The sequence below is a fragment of the Bos indicus x Bos taurus genome, chromosome 8 (genome assembly GCF_003369695.1).
Source record: "Bos indicus x Bos taurus breed Angus x Brahman F1 hybrid chromosome 8, Bos_hybrid_MaternalHap_v2.0, whole genome shotgun sequence".
In the NCBI taxonomy this organism is placed as follows: domain Eukaryota; kingdom Metazoa; phylum Chordata; class Mammalia; order Artiodactyla; family Bovidae; genus Bos; species Bos indicus x Bos taurus.
The window spans coordinates 89064976-89082962 of record NC_040083.1 but is presented as its reverse complement, the minus strand read 5'-3'; the positions used below and the strand labels follow the sequence as shown (position 1 = coordinate 89082962).

General features: G+C 45.8%; 1 protein-coding gene across 6 annotated transcripts in view; it reads right to left on the bottom strand.

Moving 5' to 3' along the window:
• Positions 1-17987, bottom strand: part of SHC3 (SHC adaptor protein 3) — a 186868-nt gene that overhangs the window by 49484 nt on the left and 119397 nt on the right. For all 6 annotated transcript variants that reach the window (XM_027550374.1, XM_027550372.1, XM_027550373.1 and 3 more), the window contains one exon: positions 14651-14702. In XM_027550374.1, coding sequence (XP_027406175.1) covers positions 14651-14702 — 52 coding nt within the window. The remainder of the gene's footprint in view (positions 1-14650; positions 14703-17987) is intronic.

Genomic DNA, 17987 nt, shown 5'->3' with positions numbered 1-17987 from the left:
GGACTTAAACTGACTCTTTTTAAAATGTATTTATTTTTAATTGGAGGATAACTGCTTCACAATGTTGTGTTGGTTTCTGCCATACATCAGCATGAATCGGCCTTAGGTACACATATGTCCCCTCCCTCCCGAACCTCCCTCCCCACATCTGTCTCCCTCCCACCCCCTCTAGGTTGTCACAGAGCTGTGAGTTGAGCTGCCTGCATCATACAGCAAGTTCCCACTGGCTATCTGTTTTACATGTGGTAATGTATAAGCTTCAGCGCTGCCCTCTCAATTCATCCCAGCCTGTCCCTTCCTTGCTGGGTCCACAAGTCTGTTCTCTGTCTGTGTCTCTATTGCTGCCCTGCAAATAGGTTCATCGGTACCATTTTTCTAGATTTCATGTATATGCGTTAATATGCGATATTTGTTTTTTCTTTCTGACTTACTTCACTCTGTATAATAGGTTCTAGTTTCATCCACCTCACTAGAACTGACTCAAACTCATTCCTTTTATGACAGAGTAATATTCCATTGTATATTTGTACAACAACTTCTTTATCCATTCATCTGTCGAAGGACATCTAGGCTGTTTCCATGTCCCGTCTATTGTAAATAGTGCTGCAATGAACATTGGGGTACATGTGTCTTTTAGAATCATGGTTTTTCTTAGGGTATATGCCTAATTGTGGGATTGCTGGCTCATATGGTAGTTTTATTCCTAGATTTTTCAAGAAATCTGTTCTCCATAGTGAACTGTATCAATTTACATTCCCACCAATCGTGCAAGAAGGTTCCCTTTTCTCCAGTATTTACTGATTGTAGACTTTTTTTGATGACGGCCATTCTAAACAGTGTGAGGAGATACATCATTGTAGTTAAACAGTCTTACTGAATGAATCCTGAGGTATCCTATGGCCTTGGAGCAAGTTGTTTGCTTATTTCCTAGGGCGAGTAAAGTGTCATCACCAAATGTGGCAATTCTAAGCACTAAGACTCAACTCAAAGCATCTTAACTTTTAAGATACATTTAAAGAGATACTAATTAGCCAGTATGACCGACCCACCACATGCCATCTGCATATACACCAGAAGATGCTGGACATTCATGCTGGTTCTCATCAAAGGGGTGTTGGCAGTCAGATGAGGGCCCCTCAGGGACCTGGAGCAACCCTTAACCCACTGGGGTGTCTGCCTTCCTGGTGGCCAGGCTGTGGCATAATCCATGCGGAACCTTCAGAGAATAAAGGGTCAAATGGAGGAAGGTGCCAGAGAAGGCCCCCTTTGCTCTACAAGTAGAACTGTCTCCTCCCCAGACACATGTCCATGGCATCCCACAGAAGCATCTCAGCCCCTCCACGTGGCATCCTGACCAGTGGAACATGTTCTGCTACTAATGAGATAAAGACATTCTCCCTGGAGAAAATGACAGATGTGTGTGTCACACTCCATCTTTTTCTTGCCACCAGTTAGGACACAACTGTGTTTCAAGGAGGTTCCTCCAGGAGCATGGTGGATGCCCAGCAGTGAGGAGAGGCATTGTTACAGCAGTGAGCTGTTCCCTGGGGCAGTGATTAGGGAGATGCAGAAGCACTGCCACTGCAGGGGAAGTCAGCAAAGAGAGGACTCATTAAGATGGGAAGCTGCGAGGGAAGGAGCAGAGACATCACCACCTCCACAGTTTGGCCGCTCTTCCATCACGATGCTGCCTTCTCTATGCACAATGCCAGCCAGGCACTGCACAGCCCACCCTGATGGTGGCTGCTGGGCTGGGGAGCCTGAGGTTTCTCCTCCTCACAGGCTCAAGGAAGGAGCATGCCTCTGAGGACACAGAAACAAGAATTTTCTGGGAAGACCAAGTGTAACTGGATCACTGCTTTGGGCTGCAGTGCAGTCCCCTTGGGTCTCACGCCCATGCTCAGTTGGTTAGTCATGTCCAACTCTTGTGACCCTATGGACTGCAGCCTGCCAGGCTCCTCTGTCCATAGGCTTTCCCAGGCAAGTATACTGGAGCGAGCTGTCATTTCCTTCTCCAGGGGATCTTCCCGATCCAGGAATCAAACCCATGTCTCCTCATCTCCTACACTGGCAGGTGGATACTTTACCACTGAACAACCAGGGAAGCCCTATCACTTGGTACACTAGCCCTAGCACAGATATGGCCAAGGGATTTGTCCCAGGAGACAGATGTCCCAGCTGTATTTCTGTGAGTCAATAATGATACTGTTTTATGTTATTATTGGTATTAGTATTTATTATTAACCCAGGTAAGCATAAAGCAAGCCCATATTAAGCAGCTGTTGTAGTCGTGTGGTTGTTCATTAACAGACAGGATTGGAGGTGTCTTTCCAGCCAATAAGGAAATAGGAGTCTAGGATGGATTGAGGGAAAGACACCTGGCTCCCCCTCCTACCCTGGGTTTCCAGCCACACCTGTCCCCTCCACTCAGCATCGGCACCAGCCGAGGGAACCAGCTGGCTAGTAATTTGGAGAACCAGAATAACAACTGGGGATGAGTCAAGAAAGTGAAGCTTGTCTTTCTTTTAAGGAGAAGAGCAGCTCCCTAGGCTTTAACACAGTGAATGAAGAATAAGGTTTCTGCTGAGGTCCACACAGCTCTCTCACCTTCTACACACCAAAGAAGTCCAGGCCTGAAATAGGTCTTCTTTAAGTCAGTTCCTGGGACATTTGGAAGATGCTGGGCTCTGGGTGGAAGCACCCTCGCTTGGTGACAGTGGAGCCCTAGTATTTGGATACAAGAGGGTGACAGAACCTGCAGATGCAGAATTAAATCATGACTCCAGGCTCTGGGGCCGGCTCCATCCTCAGTGGACTGAGTAAGGATCATCTGTTAGTTGGGTCTGAGGATCCTTCTGTAGAATGTCTTCTCTGTGCTCCAGAAACTCACTCCAAATCTAAAACCAACCTGGGCTGACAGTCTCTCTGGGTCTGGGATTTTCTCTTGGTGTTGCAATGGTTTTTAGCTTAAAAGCTACTATCATCTAGCCTTGCTTGTGGGAGGAGTATGAGGGCCTCCCCAAAGGTGACCACCAGAGCTGCTTGTTTTACATCCCACAACGCAAACAGGGGGATGGAGGTGTCTGTCATTCATGAGTGAGAAGGAGAAGCTCTGGATAAAAAGTACATACAGAGTGGTGGGGCCCAGAGTCAAGACTCAAAACGACGTTGTAAAACCTAAAATGTGGCCCCCAAACAAACACAGGAGCAGCAAAATGAGGTTCCTCATTTTGAGAAACCTCAAAATGAGCAAAAATTGAGGTTCCTCAATCCGTCCCTCTTGGAGGAAACTGGCTCTTTTGTAGCGGCACAGCAGTGTACCACTGGGGGTGAACAGTAGTGTACAGACGGGGTGAGGACCAGAGGCGCTTGTTTGCCCAGCTGGTCTCTCTTCTTGACCAAAAGCGAGGCTGGCATCACTCTCCAGGAGCTCACTCAGACCACACAGCAGCCACCTCAGCCCTAACACTTGCAAGGGGCCTCATCGGGCTTGGCCACAAAGGCCTCTCCCAACCTGGGATGAGCCAGTTGAGAGCAGCATGTGCTGAGGCCCTTGTAATCACATCAGATAGAACTGAGATGTGACGTCTTTACTCACGTGGCAACCACACATCTTCCACGCACAGTAGACACTGGCAGGGCAGAAGTTACTATGTAAGATGCTGGTTCAGTCTCCCCATGGCTCCAAACAAGTCCAGAGGCCAGTGGCCACACCTGTCCACTGGTGTTCAAGGCTGCCCCGGCCATCCAACTGATGAGCGGACTGCAGGCCACCGGGATCTCCATTTATCTGAGCTTGCTCTCTGAGCCCTGCCTGGGACAGCTGCTCTGTTAGTTGGCACAAACAAGTGATGCTGAAATAAGAAAGAGCCCCAGCATCTCGGTGACAAGACAACTCCATTCTTGTCTGCTCATTCCTGGGCAACTCTACTCAATCACCTCAACTCTCCTCAACCAGGTGGCGACACCATGAGCCAGGCTGCTTTGATCTTTCAATCCTGAGTTTCAGTACAAGGCCTCCTCCACAAGCCAGAGAAGAAAGAGACAGCATGGCCTTGTACCAGCACCTATGCATTCTGCTCTCACACAGAACTGTCACCTGGCTCCTCCTCTACCCAGGAAAGGCTGGCAGTACTGTCCCCTGGGAGCTCGGGAGGAAGGAGGTCAAGACATAAGTGAGCACTAGCAATGCTTATCACGTGCACCAAACACCCAAATGGCTTTACTTCTGTAAATAAGAAGTTGTCAAAGTTTGTTCATGCTTACCAGGAAAGAACTCTTCACTATACTGAGCATATGTCCCAAATAGATGTTAACTTATTTATAAATTATGAACATAATATACTAGTTCCTTCTTTCCTGTGCTCAGTCATGTCCAACTCTTTGTGACCCCATGAACTGTAACCTGCCAGGCTCCTCTGTCAATGGAATTTTCCAGGCAAGAATACTGGAGCGAGTTGCCATTTCCTACTCCAGGGTTTTTCTGGATCCAGGAATCAAATCTGCATCTTCTGTGTCTGCTGCATTGACAGGTGAATTCTTTATCACTAGCCTCTTGAGAAGCTCAATATAATGGTATGTATATTATAAAAATATATTTTAAAACACGTAGGGCTTCTCTGGTGGCTCAGACAGTAAAGAATCTGTCTGCAATGCAGGAGACACTGGTTTGATCCCTGGGTAGGGAAGATCCCCTGGAGAAGGGAATGACAACCCACTCCAGTATTTCTGCCTGGAGAATCCCATGGGCAGAGGAGCCTTGCAGGCTACAGTCCATGGGGTCACAAAGAGTCGGACACGACTGACACTCTTTTTACCTTTCAAAAATGATGCAACAAAGATAAACAAAAGTTCAAGATCTCTTGTTGACTCTGAAAGCATCACACTGTCAGTTATTATCTCAAAGCAAGATAAATATTTTGAGTGAGATATTTATACTTAGATGGATAAAAATTCATCTTTCCATCTCTGGAAAACTTTTCTTAATCATTTAGAGTTTGGAGGGGTTGATTCCTTATCTGATTATTGTGTGTGTGTGTTTGTGAAAGTAAGACCCCACTTCCCATACCCCCTCTTTGGTCCTGGAGCCACTGACACACAGAAAGGATGTCACTGGTTCACTGCACCTTTTATGTATGATTACAAGGTAATACCCCCTCTATCTCAGATCAGCGGCGACTATAGACAGAGGCTCCAGCATGTGTCTCCCACCACAGTGGCCACGTCAATACCCTGTGGGATGGGCCACCCCGCCTTGGTGGGCATTAGTTCCATGTTGGGGGTGTGGGTGGACTCTGCACATGTGGGCAGAAAACCTCTCAGGATCTGTGCTGCTCTTTCAGGAAGTCATGACCCCTTCCACCCACACCCACACCCACACCCACACCGACACCACTCCCAACTCACACTTCACAGCCATCCAGCCTCCCCAAGGCAGCCCAGCCCTTGCAGTGGTCCCATCTTGGACTCTCCTCCTGTCCTCATATCTAGACTCACAGACTCTCCAAGAGTTCAAGTTCACAGCCACATTCTCTACCAATTGGTGACTAACACAGGGAATCTCAGAGACACCTGGAATCACTGGCCAATCAGAAAAAGACCCTACCAAACAATGACTGCTCTCTCTTTCTCCTAGTGGGCTGATAACTCTCACCCCTTAAGGGGAACACTGACCACCAATGAATTCTTAGCAGAGAGCTAGAGGCTACAAACTCAAGCATAGTTTTCAGCCAACTCTAGCGTGTTCACTTATTCACATGCTCCTCATTGTTTCAGATTTTTTAATCCAAGACAGGTAAGAATGTCAAGATTCAGCTGCTATGCTCTTAATTAAGAGTTGTTTTCAACATTACTAATTATTAGAGAAATGCAAACTAAAACCACAGTGAGGCATCACCTCACACCAGTCAGACTGGCCATCATCAAAAAATCTACAAACAGTAAGTGCTGAAGAGGGTGTGGAGAAAGGGGAATTCTTTTACATTATTGGTGGAAATGTCAATTGATACTACCACTGTGAAGAACAGTATGGAGGTTCCTTAAAAACACTAAAAGTAGAGCTACCATATGACCCAGAAATCCCACTCCTGGGCATATACTCTGAGAAGACCATAATTCATATTAACACATATATATGTGGAATCTAGAAAAGTGGTACAGATGAACCTATTTCCAGGGCAGGAATAGAGATTCAAACATAGAGAACAGACATGTGGGCACAGGGTGGGAAAGGAGCGTGAAATGAATTGGAAAGTGAGGACTGACACAGCTGCACCACCGTGTGTCGAATAGACAGCTGGTGGGAAGCCGCTGTATGGCACAGTGAGCTCAGCTCAGTGCTCGGCAGTCATGTGGGGGGTGGGAGAGAGACGCAAGAGGGCGGGCTAGATGTGTTCATGTAGCTGATTCACTTCATTGTACAACAGACGCTAGCACGATATCATAAAGTAACTGTACCCCAATAAGAAATAAACAAAAAGATAAATGCACCCCAATGCTCACTGCAGCACTATTTACAATAGTCAGGACATGGAAGCAACCTAAATGTCCATCAACAGAAGTAGCGTATGTATGCTACTGTGTATAAAATAAATAACCAATGAGAACCTAACATGTAGCACAGGGAACTCTACTCAATGCTCCGTGATGACCTAAATGGGATGGAAATCCAAGAAAGAGGGGATGTATGTATATGCTCAGCTCATTCACTGCTGTACAACAGAAACAAACATAACATTGTAAAGCAACTATATTCCAACAAAAAATAATGAAAATTTAAAAATTGAGTTTAATATGTGTTCTAGCCCTAGAGCAGCAAATTAAAATTATAAGGAGATAATTTTGCACCCCTCAGACTGGCAGGAATCTAAAAACCTGAAAATGCCAAGTGTTGAAGAAGCCAAGGAGTCCTCCTGTGCCACTTATGGAATTGCAAAGTGAAATAACCATTTTTTTTTTAAGTTGAAGATGTCCCAAAACAGTGATTTGTCACAGAGGTATAATCCCTAAGAACATTCTTGCACGTGAGCATGGGCAAATGTACAAAATCTCTACTGGAGACTTCTCTCAGTAGACACTTGTTGAACATAAAGTGTGTACCATGCCCTAGCCTATACTCTACAGATACAGCAAGAAACAAAATGGAGTCCTGCTCTCCTGAAGCTGACAGTCGAGAGGGTGGACACTGAAAACAAGAAAGGAAAAATACACCATTTGCATGGATTGAACGGTGCCCCTGCACAAAGCCCTGTCTGCATCCTGACCTCTTGAACCTGTGTAAAAGGGTCTTTGCAGATGTCCTTAAGTTAAGGACCTCAAGATGAGATCATTCTGGATTAGGATGGGCCCTAAATCCAATAACAAGTTTCTTATTATAAGGGACAGAAGAGGAGACGACACAGACACAGAGGAGGGGGAGATGATGTGAAGATGGATGCCAAGACTAGAGTGATGCAACCACAAGCCAAGGGCTCCTGGAGCCACCAGACGCTGGAAAAGGCAGGAAGGCTCCTCCCCGGAACCTATGGAGGAAGCATAGCCCTGCCCACATCTTGATTTTAGACCCTGAGCCTCCAGAACTATGAGAGAGCAACTTTTGTTGTCTTTAAGTCACAAAGTTAGTGGTAATTTGTTCCAGTGGTCACAGGGCTCCCCTGGTAACTCAGCTGGTAAAGAATCCACCTGTAATTCAGGAGACCCCAGTTCAATTCCTGGGTCAGAAAGATTCCCTGGAGAAGGGACAAGCTACCCACTCCAGTATTTCTGGGCTTCCCTGGTGGCACAGATGGTAAAGAATCTGTCTACAATGCAGGAGACCTGGGTTTCATCCCTGGGTTGGGAAGATCGTCTGGAGGAGGAAATGGCAATCCACTCCAGTATTCTTGCCTGGAGAATCCCATGGACAGAGGAGCCTAGCAGGCTACAGTCCATGTGACGGGCTACAATCCATGGGGCCACAAAGAGTTGGACACAACTGAGCGACTAAGCACAGCACAGTCACAGAAAACCAATACAACCATAAAGACAATAATGTAAATGTAAATTAAGGATGACAGTATAGGATAATGGAGAAGGCAATGGCACCCCACTCCAGTACTCTTGCCTGGAAAATCTCATGGATGGAGGTGCCTGGTAGGCTGCAGTCCATGGGGTCGCTATGAGTCAGACAAGACTGAGCGACTTCACTTTACTTTTTACTTTCATGCATTGGAGAACAAAATGGTAACCCACTCCAGTGTTCTTGCCTGGAGAATCCCAGGGACGGGGGAGCCTGGTGGGCTGCCATCTATGGGGTCATACAGAGTTGGACACGACTAAAGTGACTTAGCAGCAGCAGAAGTATAGGATAAAATACAGGATGATGAGGGAAGGTGACCTAGGAGGTGATGTCACAGAAGAAGCCCAGAGGAAGTCAGGGAGTGAACCATGGGAAGGTCTAGTGTAAGAATGTCACAGGCATAGGGTTAACAGGTGCAAAGGCCCTGAGGCAGGTTCAAGGATGAGCCATAAAGGAGTGGAGCTGGAGTGGAGGTGGGAGAAAATCATAGGAAACAAGACAGCAGATAGACCAGGATCAGCTCACATCGTGACGAGTGAGAAAAGCTCTATGGAGGGAGGAAAGACTTAGCTCATGGCTTATCACAGCGGGGGGCCTAGGAGACTTGTGAGCAGAGATGCGCAACAGGCTGGTACAAGTCTGACTTTCAGCCAGAGTCTGAAAGTCTGACTTTCTGGGCTAGGCAGAAATATTCAGGGTCTTCTGCACAGCATATTTAAAGCCCAGAGGTTGGCTTGTTTGTAAAAAAAAACACTGTTGACAATAGCCAGATAAGGGAAACAACAACCTAATCATTCTCCCACAGGAAAATTAACCTCCCACCACAGAGTTATTTGATGAAATTTAACCTCCTGGCTTAAACAAATCAAATCATTGCTTTCACCTAAAATGAGGTGATGAGGTTTTGCTTCTAGGGAAGGAAAAGTCGAAGGAAGTGCTCTATTATTTAAGGAGTACATACTCTGTGAGGTTCTACCAGAAAGTTACTTTCTGGGACCTACAAAGTTAAGGTAACCTACAAAGTTACCTTCTGGGGCCTCTGGTCCAAAGCCAGAGGAACCCTAAATTCAGGGTTGAAATGACCGTGAGCTAATAGAGCAGCCTGAAGAAGGAAGTGTGGTTGTGTGAGCAGCAGTCCACGGGGGACTTCCCTCTAGAGCCCATTCACCGCATTTCCCCTTATTCAGGAAACCCTGGGGGAAAAGCAACCTCTAACCCTGGGATTAGAAGCTATACAAGCTGAACAGAGGGCTCTCTGCCATCAGGTCAACACCACAGGACATTCTACAGCAAGTTCAGGAGCTCTAGCAGGTGCCTGAACAGGGATGCTTCTGTGCTTATAGGTTATAGGAATACAAGCCACCTGCAGGCAGCCATATGTCTAAGCAGAACATTATCTTTTAGCTACTTTTGTGACCCAGACAGTCCATCCTGAACCAAAAGACATTAGGTTGCAGGGGATGGGAGTCATTGTGTCATAATCCAAATTCCATTGTGAAAATGGTATGTTAGGATCCTGCAAAGCCTGCTTTGTTGAGAGTTTTATCCTACATATATCAGGAGTTACCTTCCAGGCCTCCTTCCTGGTTGGCTTTGCCTTTCAAAGGTAAGTTTCCAACTTCGTGAAACTTGCTCATTTGCAATGCTTATCTCCTCGAGATGGTAGTGGTGGTTACCATAGAACTTAATGACTTGGGTCAGAGATCCTTTGCTCTTCCACCAGATTAATTAGATAAGCCATGGACTCTTGATACTCAAGAGAAAAATATAGATGCTGGTCCATAAATACTTCTAGATTAACGAAAACACACACAGGAATGTATAAGCAGGAATCAATGTGGAAAAGATGAATGATAATGGTGAGGGATTCTGATTCATCTCTGTAGGATTTTGACAGAAGACTTTCTGAGTTCCAGATGTGGAACCAGATGTCTGTTCATTCTAAGGAGCTCTGCCGGCAGCCAGGGAACCACAAAGCTACAAGGCTTCCCCTAGCATATCGACTGGGGCCACTGTGTGAGGAGTTGGCTATCTAAGAGTCCAAATAAGAACACTTACTCCCAGAATACCTTGCTAATACAACTCCTGCATGTCAGAGGCCATTCTTACTAAATTAAACTCTCTTACTGGAAGTTAAATTCCAGGAGGAGGAAGAAGAACAGGGCAACAAGAGGAGCCCTCCACCAGCATCTTATGCAAGGAGGTAGTGGTGGGGTGGACATACATGGGATGAAGGCAAAGCCGACTCTGAGATACTGTTCATAGCTGGGCTCATGCCGCCCTCCTGCCTTCACTTACTGCCTCGCAGAAGGCTGTAGCTCCCTGTATGTGTGTGTTCGCAGGGGTGGCAGGGGTGGGGACAGAGATGTGACGGATAAAGAAAGCCACAAATTCCTGTCAGAGGGCAGGTCTGGTTCCCTTGTCCCCTGAATCTGAGCTGGCTAGGACTGCTTTGATTGGTAAACTATGACAGAGGTGGAGCCATGCCTGGCCTTCCACTGGATGTGTCCACATTGGCATCATGGAGCCCAGAGTTGCTACATGGGACGTCCTACTTCTCTGATGGAGGAACCATCTGGAGGGACCCTGAGACTCCATGCAGAGAGAGGAGGACCCTGCTGGCTTAGACTTCTAGTCCTTCCTGCCAACGTATGAGGCATAGACGTGAAATCAATCTGGCCCTTCTAGACCAGGCCAACTACCAGCCAAAGACCACCCAAGACCCCACTGATGCCACATAGAGCAGAAAAATTGGCCAACTGAGCCCTGCCTGGACTCGTGACACAGTATATCAAAAAATACTTTTAAAATGATGGTCTTTAACCCACAAAGCTGTATTACAGACAACAAATAACTGGAAAGAAAGAGTGAACATCTCCCACAAAGCATCAAAGGACCACTTGGCTGATGGTACCATCAAAGCACCAGCAGCATAGCACAGAGGTCTGGCATTTGTCTTCACACTAGCACTGCACATGGGTCCCATGGGGGAGCTGGTCTAGAAACCAACACGCATGTGAAATATATCCTGATTTCCATGACTTTGAAAAGGCACTGTGGGCAGAAGGCACTGCTGGTTTCTGCCTGTGAAACAAGACAATAGCTTGTATGTGTCTATGGCCCTAAGTCAAATTGCATGGGGTTATATTCCTTCAGGGTCTGTCCCTAGAGCCTGATTTCACAGCCTTGACTGAGCATGGGCACCACTGCTTTGAGGTCTGAGCACTGGGATTTTTAAAACTCCCTAGGTGATGGTCAGCACTGAAATCAGATTGATTATATTCTTTGCAGCCAAAGATGGAGAAGCTCTATACAGTCAACAAAAACAAGACCAGAAGCTGACTGTGGCTCAGATCATGAACTCCTTATTGCCAAATTCAGACTTAAATTGAAGAAAGTAGGGAAAACCACTAGACCCTTCAGGTATGACTTAAATCAAATACCTTATGATTATACAGTGGAAGTGAGAAATAGATTTAAGGGACTAGATCTGATAGATAGAGTGCCTGATGAACTATGGAATGAGGTTCGTGACATTGTACAGGAGACAGGGATCAAGACCATCCCCGTGGAAAAGAAATGCAAAAAAGCTAAATGGCTGTCTGAGGAGGCCTTACAAATAGCTGAGGAAAGAAGAGAAGCGAAAAGCAAAGGAGAAAAGGAAAGATATAAACACCTGAATGCAGAGTTCCAAAGAATAGCAAGAAGAGATAAGAAAGCCTTCTTCAGCGATCAGTGCAAAGAAATAGAGGAAAACAACTAGAATGGGAAAGACGAGAGATCTCTTCAAGAAAATCAGAGATACCAAGGGAAAATTTCATGCAAAGATGGGCTCGATAAAGGACAGAAATAGTATGGACTTAACAGAAGCAGAAGATATTAAGAAGAGGTGGCAAGAATACACAGAAGAACTGTACAAAAAAGATCTTCACGACCCAGATAATCACAATGGTGTGATCACTCACCTAGAACCAGACATCCTGGAATGTGAAGTCCAGTGGGCCTTAGAAAGCATCACTACGAACAAAGCTAGTGGAGGTGATGGAATTCCAGTTGAGCTATTTCAAATCCTGAAAGATGATGCTGTGAAAGTGCTGCACTCAATATGCCAGCAAATTTGGAAAACTCAGCAGTGGCCACAGGACTGGAAAAGGTCAGTTTTCATTCCAATCCCAAAGAAAGGCAATGCCAAAGAATTCTCAAACAACCGCACAATTGCACTCATCTCACACTCTAGTAAAATAATGCTCAAAATTCTTCAAGCCAGGCTTCAGCAATATGTGAACCGTGAGCTTCCAGATGTTCAAGCTAGTTTTAGAAAAGGCAGAGGAACCAGAGATCAAATTGCCAACATCTGCTGGATCGTTGAAAAAGCAAGAGAGTTCCAGAAAAACATCTATTTCTGCTTTATTGACTATGCCAAAGCCTTTGACTGTGGATCACAATAAACTGTGGAAAATTCTGAAAGAGATGGGAATACCAGACCACCTGACCTGCCTCTTGAGAAACCTATATGCAGGTCAGGAAGCAACAGTTAGAACTGGACATGGAACAACAGACTGGTTCCAAATAGGAAAAGGAGTACATCAAGGCTGTATATTGTCACCCTGCTTATTCAACTTCTTTGCAGAGTACATCATGAGAAATGCTGGGCTGGAAGAAGCACAAGCTGGAATCAAGATTGCTGGGAGAAATATCAATAACCTCAGATATGCAGATGACACCACCCTTATGGCAGAAAGTGAAGAGGAACTCAAAAGCCTCTTGATGAAAGTGAAAGTGGACAGTGAAAGAGTTGGCTTAAAGCTCAACATTCAGAAAACGAAGATCATGGCATCTGGTCCCATCACTTCATGGGAAATAGATGGGGAAACAGTGGAAACAGTGTCAGACTTTATTTTTGGGGGCTTCAAAATCACTGCAGATGGTGATTGCAGCCATGAAATTAAAAGACGCTTACTCCTTGGAAGAAAATAGAATGCATATTCAAAAGCAGCAACATTACTTTGCCAAGAAAGGTCCATCTAGTCAAGGCTATGGTTTTTCCAGTGGTCATGTATGGATGTGAGAATTGGACTGTGAAGAAAGCTGAGTGCCAAAGAATTGATGATTTTGAACTGTGGTGTTGGAGAAGACTCTTGAGAGTCCCTTGGACTGCAAGGAGATCCAACCAGTCCATTCTGAAGGAGATCAGCCCTGGGATTTTTTTGGAAGGAATGATGCTAAAGCTGAAACTCCAGTACTTTGGCCACCTCATTCGAAGAGTTGACTCATTGGAAAAGACTCTAATGCTGGGAGGGATTGGGGGCAGGAGGAGAAGGGGCCGACAGAGGATGAGATGGCTGGATGGCATCACTGACTCGATGGACGTGAGTCTGGGTGAACTCCAGGAGTTGGTGATGGACAGGGAGGCCTGGCATGCTGCGATTCATGGGGTCACAAAGAGTCGGACACGACTGAGCAACTGAACTGAATTGAACTGAGGTGATTTAAAATATAGCTCATTTTAAGAACCATTGACTTAGGAACCATTTAACATATCAAAAGAAAGTCTAGGATTACTTGAGGTTAACTTGGAACAAACAAAAATAAAAGAAGAACTTCAACCAGTATAACTCTGGAATGTGGTGCAGCCTGCCACATCCTCCTCCCCCAAGGTTAGTGGGAAAACAGCATTCCAAAATCACATCTGTGTTGAAATTTTAAAAGAAGTGTGTTTGTGTGTGTGTGTGTGTGTGTGTGTACAGACAAAAATTTTGCAAAGCCAACTAGGAAATTTTATTTGGTTTCTGGGGTAGAGGGTGGGAGGAGGAGGGGAACCAATGGGTGGTGAAGGGAAGGGCCATTTTGCGTTGTTACAAGCCCCACTGGTGTCATGGATGATTCTCAATTGGAGTCGTGCGCCACCTGGCGGCTGCCTGGAATTCAAGCGTAGCACCCTCCTCACTCAGCCCACCGGCCCAAGCCTAACACAGGAGGGATGGGGCCACTGTTTGTAACAGATGGGATGGTGGGTACGAAGGGAAGGTCTAGGAATAAAGGGTCCATGAGGATGGGACGTACTTGATCCTTCGAATCCCCTACCTAGCCTGTGTCTGAGGCCCGTGTCTAGCATTTTTTGTAGGGTTTAAGAGGAGAGCCCTGAGCTTGGACACTGGCCTCCGGAGCCATGCAGAGCAGTGTGAAACAGTTGTCGGTGGACAAATGAGGAGATGGTGTCGGGCGGGAGGCCAGCGGCTTGTAAAGCCTTCAGGTGTAACTGAGTCCACCTTCAGAGTCTAAGTGGGAGCTGCCTTGCACAGGTCAGGTGTACCAAGTGCTAGCCGTCTGGATACAGGTGTGTGTTTCAGGCTCTCAGATATCCAGCGTCTCCTATACAGAGTATGATTCAGACTCTCAGATATCCAGTGTCTCCTAACCCAGCCAGGTGTGCCGCCACACTTCACTGCCTGTAAAACTAAATTATCACTGACAGTACGAGAGAACACTTGTTCGTGCAGGTGAAGAGGGCTGAGATCATGAAGACCAACTTGTATCCAGTGTTAAGCCCAACTGCACGTGAATGAGAAATGACAAAGGTCACACACAGCTTACCTCTGCGATTAACAGGGTCCTTAGCAACATACGCAACGTAGTCTGTTGTGTCCTGTGAAAGAGAAAGGAGATGTCACATCACTGATTACGGGGGAAGCAGATGCATCGTGTACACAGCAGCTCAGATACCAAGAGCAGCCCAAACGACAGACCAGCTAAAGGACACATCTCGAACTGTACGCAGGGCAGGGATCACCAGAGATCGGCAGACAGCTCTCACACTGCGAGCAGCAAGGATCTGGAAGGCCCAGGTACTCAACATGTTGGATCACCCAAGGAGTTGTAAAAACACTGATCGCTGAGTCCCAGCTCCCAGATAATCTGATATAACCAGAGTGGATGTGGGCCCCGGGCATCAGAATTTTTAAAAGCAAAACAGATAATTCTATTATGGACCAGGGCTGAGAAACACTGCCATCAGCTCTCCAACAATGGAGCTCAAATCTGAGCTGATGTCAAGAGTTCCCCGCAAGGCTTGTTACAGCGCAGATTGCTGGGCCCCACCCCAGGGTCTCCAACTGTGCAGGTCCGAGCTGAGGGCCCAAAATGTACATTTCTGACAAGCGTCCAGGCAGCTGCTGCTGCTGCTGATCTGGGGGCCACATTGAGAAAATCAGAAGTGGATGTTCAAAGATCGGTTACAAATACCCCTAATGGGTGGGTGAGATATGATGACTTAATGACTGATTTTAATGCTTTTGAGATGTTTCCAAAGTTTGAATTCTATTGAGAAGTCTCCCCCTTACACATGAAATATAAAGTCCCCTTCCTGATTCACCTACTTGGCACACAAAGTAATTGATGATCTCAGAAGTGGCCTAGGCAATCATGTGGATTTTAGTTTCTAAACAGAGGAACCAACAATTCTCTGAATTCTTTTTTTTTTTTGGTTGTACTGGGTCTTCATTGCTGCACGTGGGCTTTCTATAGTTGCTGCAAGCAAGGGCTACTCGCTAGTTGTCCCCAGGCTTCTCATTAAGGGAGCTTCTCTTGTTGTGGAGCACAGGCTCTAGAGCACATGGGCTTAGTTGCCCTGAAGCCTATGAGCTCAATTGCCAGACCAGGGATCAAACCTGAATTGGCAGGCCAATTCTCAACCACTGGACCACCAGCAGTGCCCACAGGACTGGAAAAGGTCAGTTTTCATCCTAATCCCTAAGAAAAGCAATGCCAAAGAATGCTCAAACTACCACACAATTGCACTCATCTCACACACTAGTAAAGTAATGCTCACATTTCTCCAAGCCAGGCTTCAACAATATGTGAACTGTGAACTTCCAGATGTTCAAGCTGGATTTAGAAAAGGCAGAGGAACCAGAGATCAAATTGCCAACATCTGCTGGATCATCGAAAAAGCAAGAGAGTTCCAGAAAAACATCCATTTCTGCTTTATTGACTATGCCAAAGCCTTTGACTGTGTGGATCACAATAAGCTGTGGGAAATTCTGAAAGAGATGGGAATACTAGACCACTTGACCTGCCTCTTGAGAAATCTGTATGCAGGTCAGGAAGCAACAATTAGAACTGGGCATGGAACAACAGACTGGTTCCAAATAGGCAAAGGAGTACGTCAAGGCTGTGTATTGTCACTCTACTTATTTAACTTATATGCAGGGAACATCATGAGAAAAATCAAGATTGCCGGGAGAAATATCAATAACCTCAGATATGCAGATGATACCACCCTTATGGCAGAAAGTGAAGAAGAACTAAAGAGCCTCTTGATGAAAGTGAAAGAGGAGAGTGAAAAATTTGGCTTAAAGCTCAACATTCAGAAAACAAAGATCATGGCATCTGGTCTCATCACTTCATGGCAAGATGGAGAAACAATGGAAACAGTGGCAGACTTTATTTCTGGGCTCCAAAATCACTGCAGATGGTGACTACAGCCATGAAATTAAAAGACGCTTACTCCTTGGGAGAAAAGTTATGACCAACCTAGACAGCATATTAAAAAGCAGAGACGTTACTTTGTCAACAAAGGTTCATCTAGTCAAGGCTATGGTTCTTCCAGTAGTCATGTATGGATGTGAGAGTTGGACTATAAAGAAAGCTGAGCACAGAAGAATTGATGCTTTTGAACTGTGATGTTGAAGAAGACTCTTGCGAGTCCCTTGGACTGCAAGGAGATCCAACCAGTCCATCCTAAAGGAGATCAGTCCTGAATATTCATTGGAAGGACTGATGCTGAAGCTGAAACTTCAATACTTCGGCCACCTGATGCGAAGAGCTACTTATTTGAAAAGACCCTGATTCTGGAAAAGATTGAAGACTGGAGGAGAAGGGGACGACAGAGGATGAGATGGTTGGATGGCATCACTGACTCAATGGACATGAGTTTGAGTAAACTCTGGGGTTGGTGATGGACAGGGATGCCTGGCACGCTGCAGTCAATGGTGTCGCAAAGAGTTGGACATACCTGAGTGACTGAACTGAACTGAAATAGACCACCAAGGAAATCCCATCTCTGAATTCTTCAAAGCAAAAGAAAGACTTTGCTGCACAGTTGATATTTTCAACATTCAAAAAATTCTCAAGGCAGGGGGGCAACTGGTAAAGTTCTCCCCATGGTTGCCAGTATTTCCCCAATGTGATGGTTTCAGAGGACTCCAAGGTTATTTGTTTTTTTGTTTTTTTTTTTCAGCATTTGTAAGACTGTCATGAGTTCCTTCATTGTGATTCTCTGTGGGCAGAGACGACAACCCCTTCTCTCCCTACAGCACTCCAGAAAACCCTCCAATGTGAGGGGGAAAGGGGGAGAGTGGGGGTGGGGGTGGAGGATGCCATGGTATGATCATCCATGGCAGGGAGTTCATGGTTCAAGGTATTTTTCCAAAAATCACTCTCCAGAACTCACAACCATTCACTAAAAAAGGAGAGAGCTTCCAGCAGCTCTTGATATATTGGACTGCTAGCCTGGGGTCATTATCCAGCATGCAGCCTGGCTAAGCTGTTTGCTCTTCCTGCCCAGACCACTCTCCTTTGGTATATTCACAGACTGACCAGGGAATTGGAGTGGGAGACCAATAGTCAACACAGCTTCCTATTGTTTCATCAGGGAAGATCTGCTCAGAATCTGAAGCTATTTGGCAAAAATAAGGATTGTAGCTTGTAATCATAGACACTCTTTCTGGGTGCAAGAGATGTGAATGTCAGAAGTGACCCTAGAAAGCACTAGTGTTTCTCAATCTGAGATCCATGGAACGCTGGGTTTGGGCAGGTATATTCTCCAGCTTTTGAGATATCACCAGAATCTCTTGTATGGTTTCCTTTCCATAAGAATCTTAAAAGTTAATACAAGAAAATGCAGGATCATTCGAACAACAACTGTGTCATC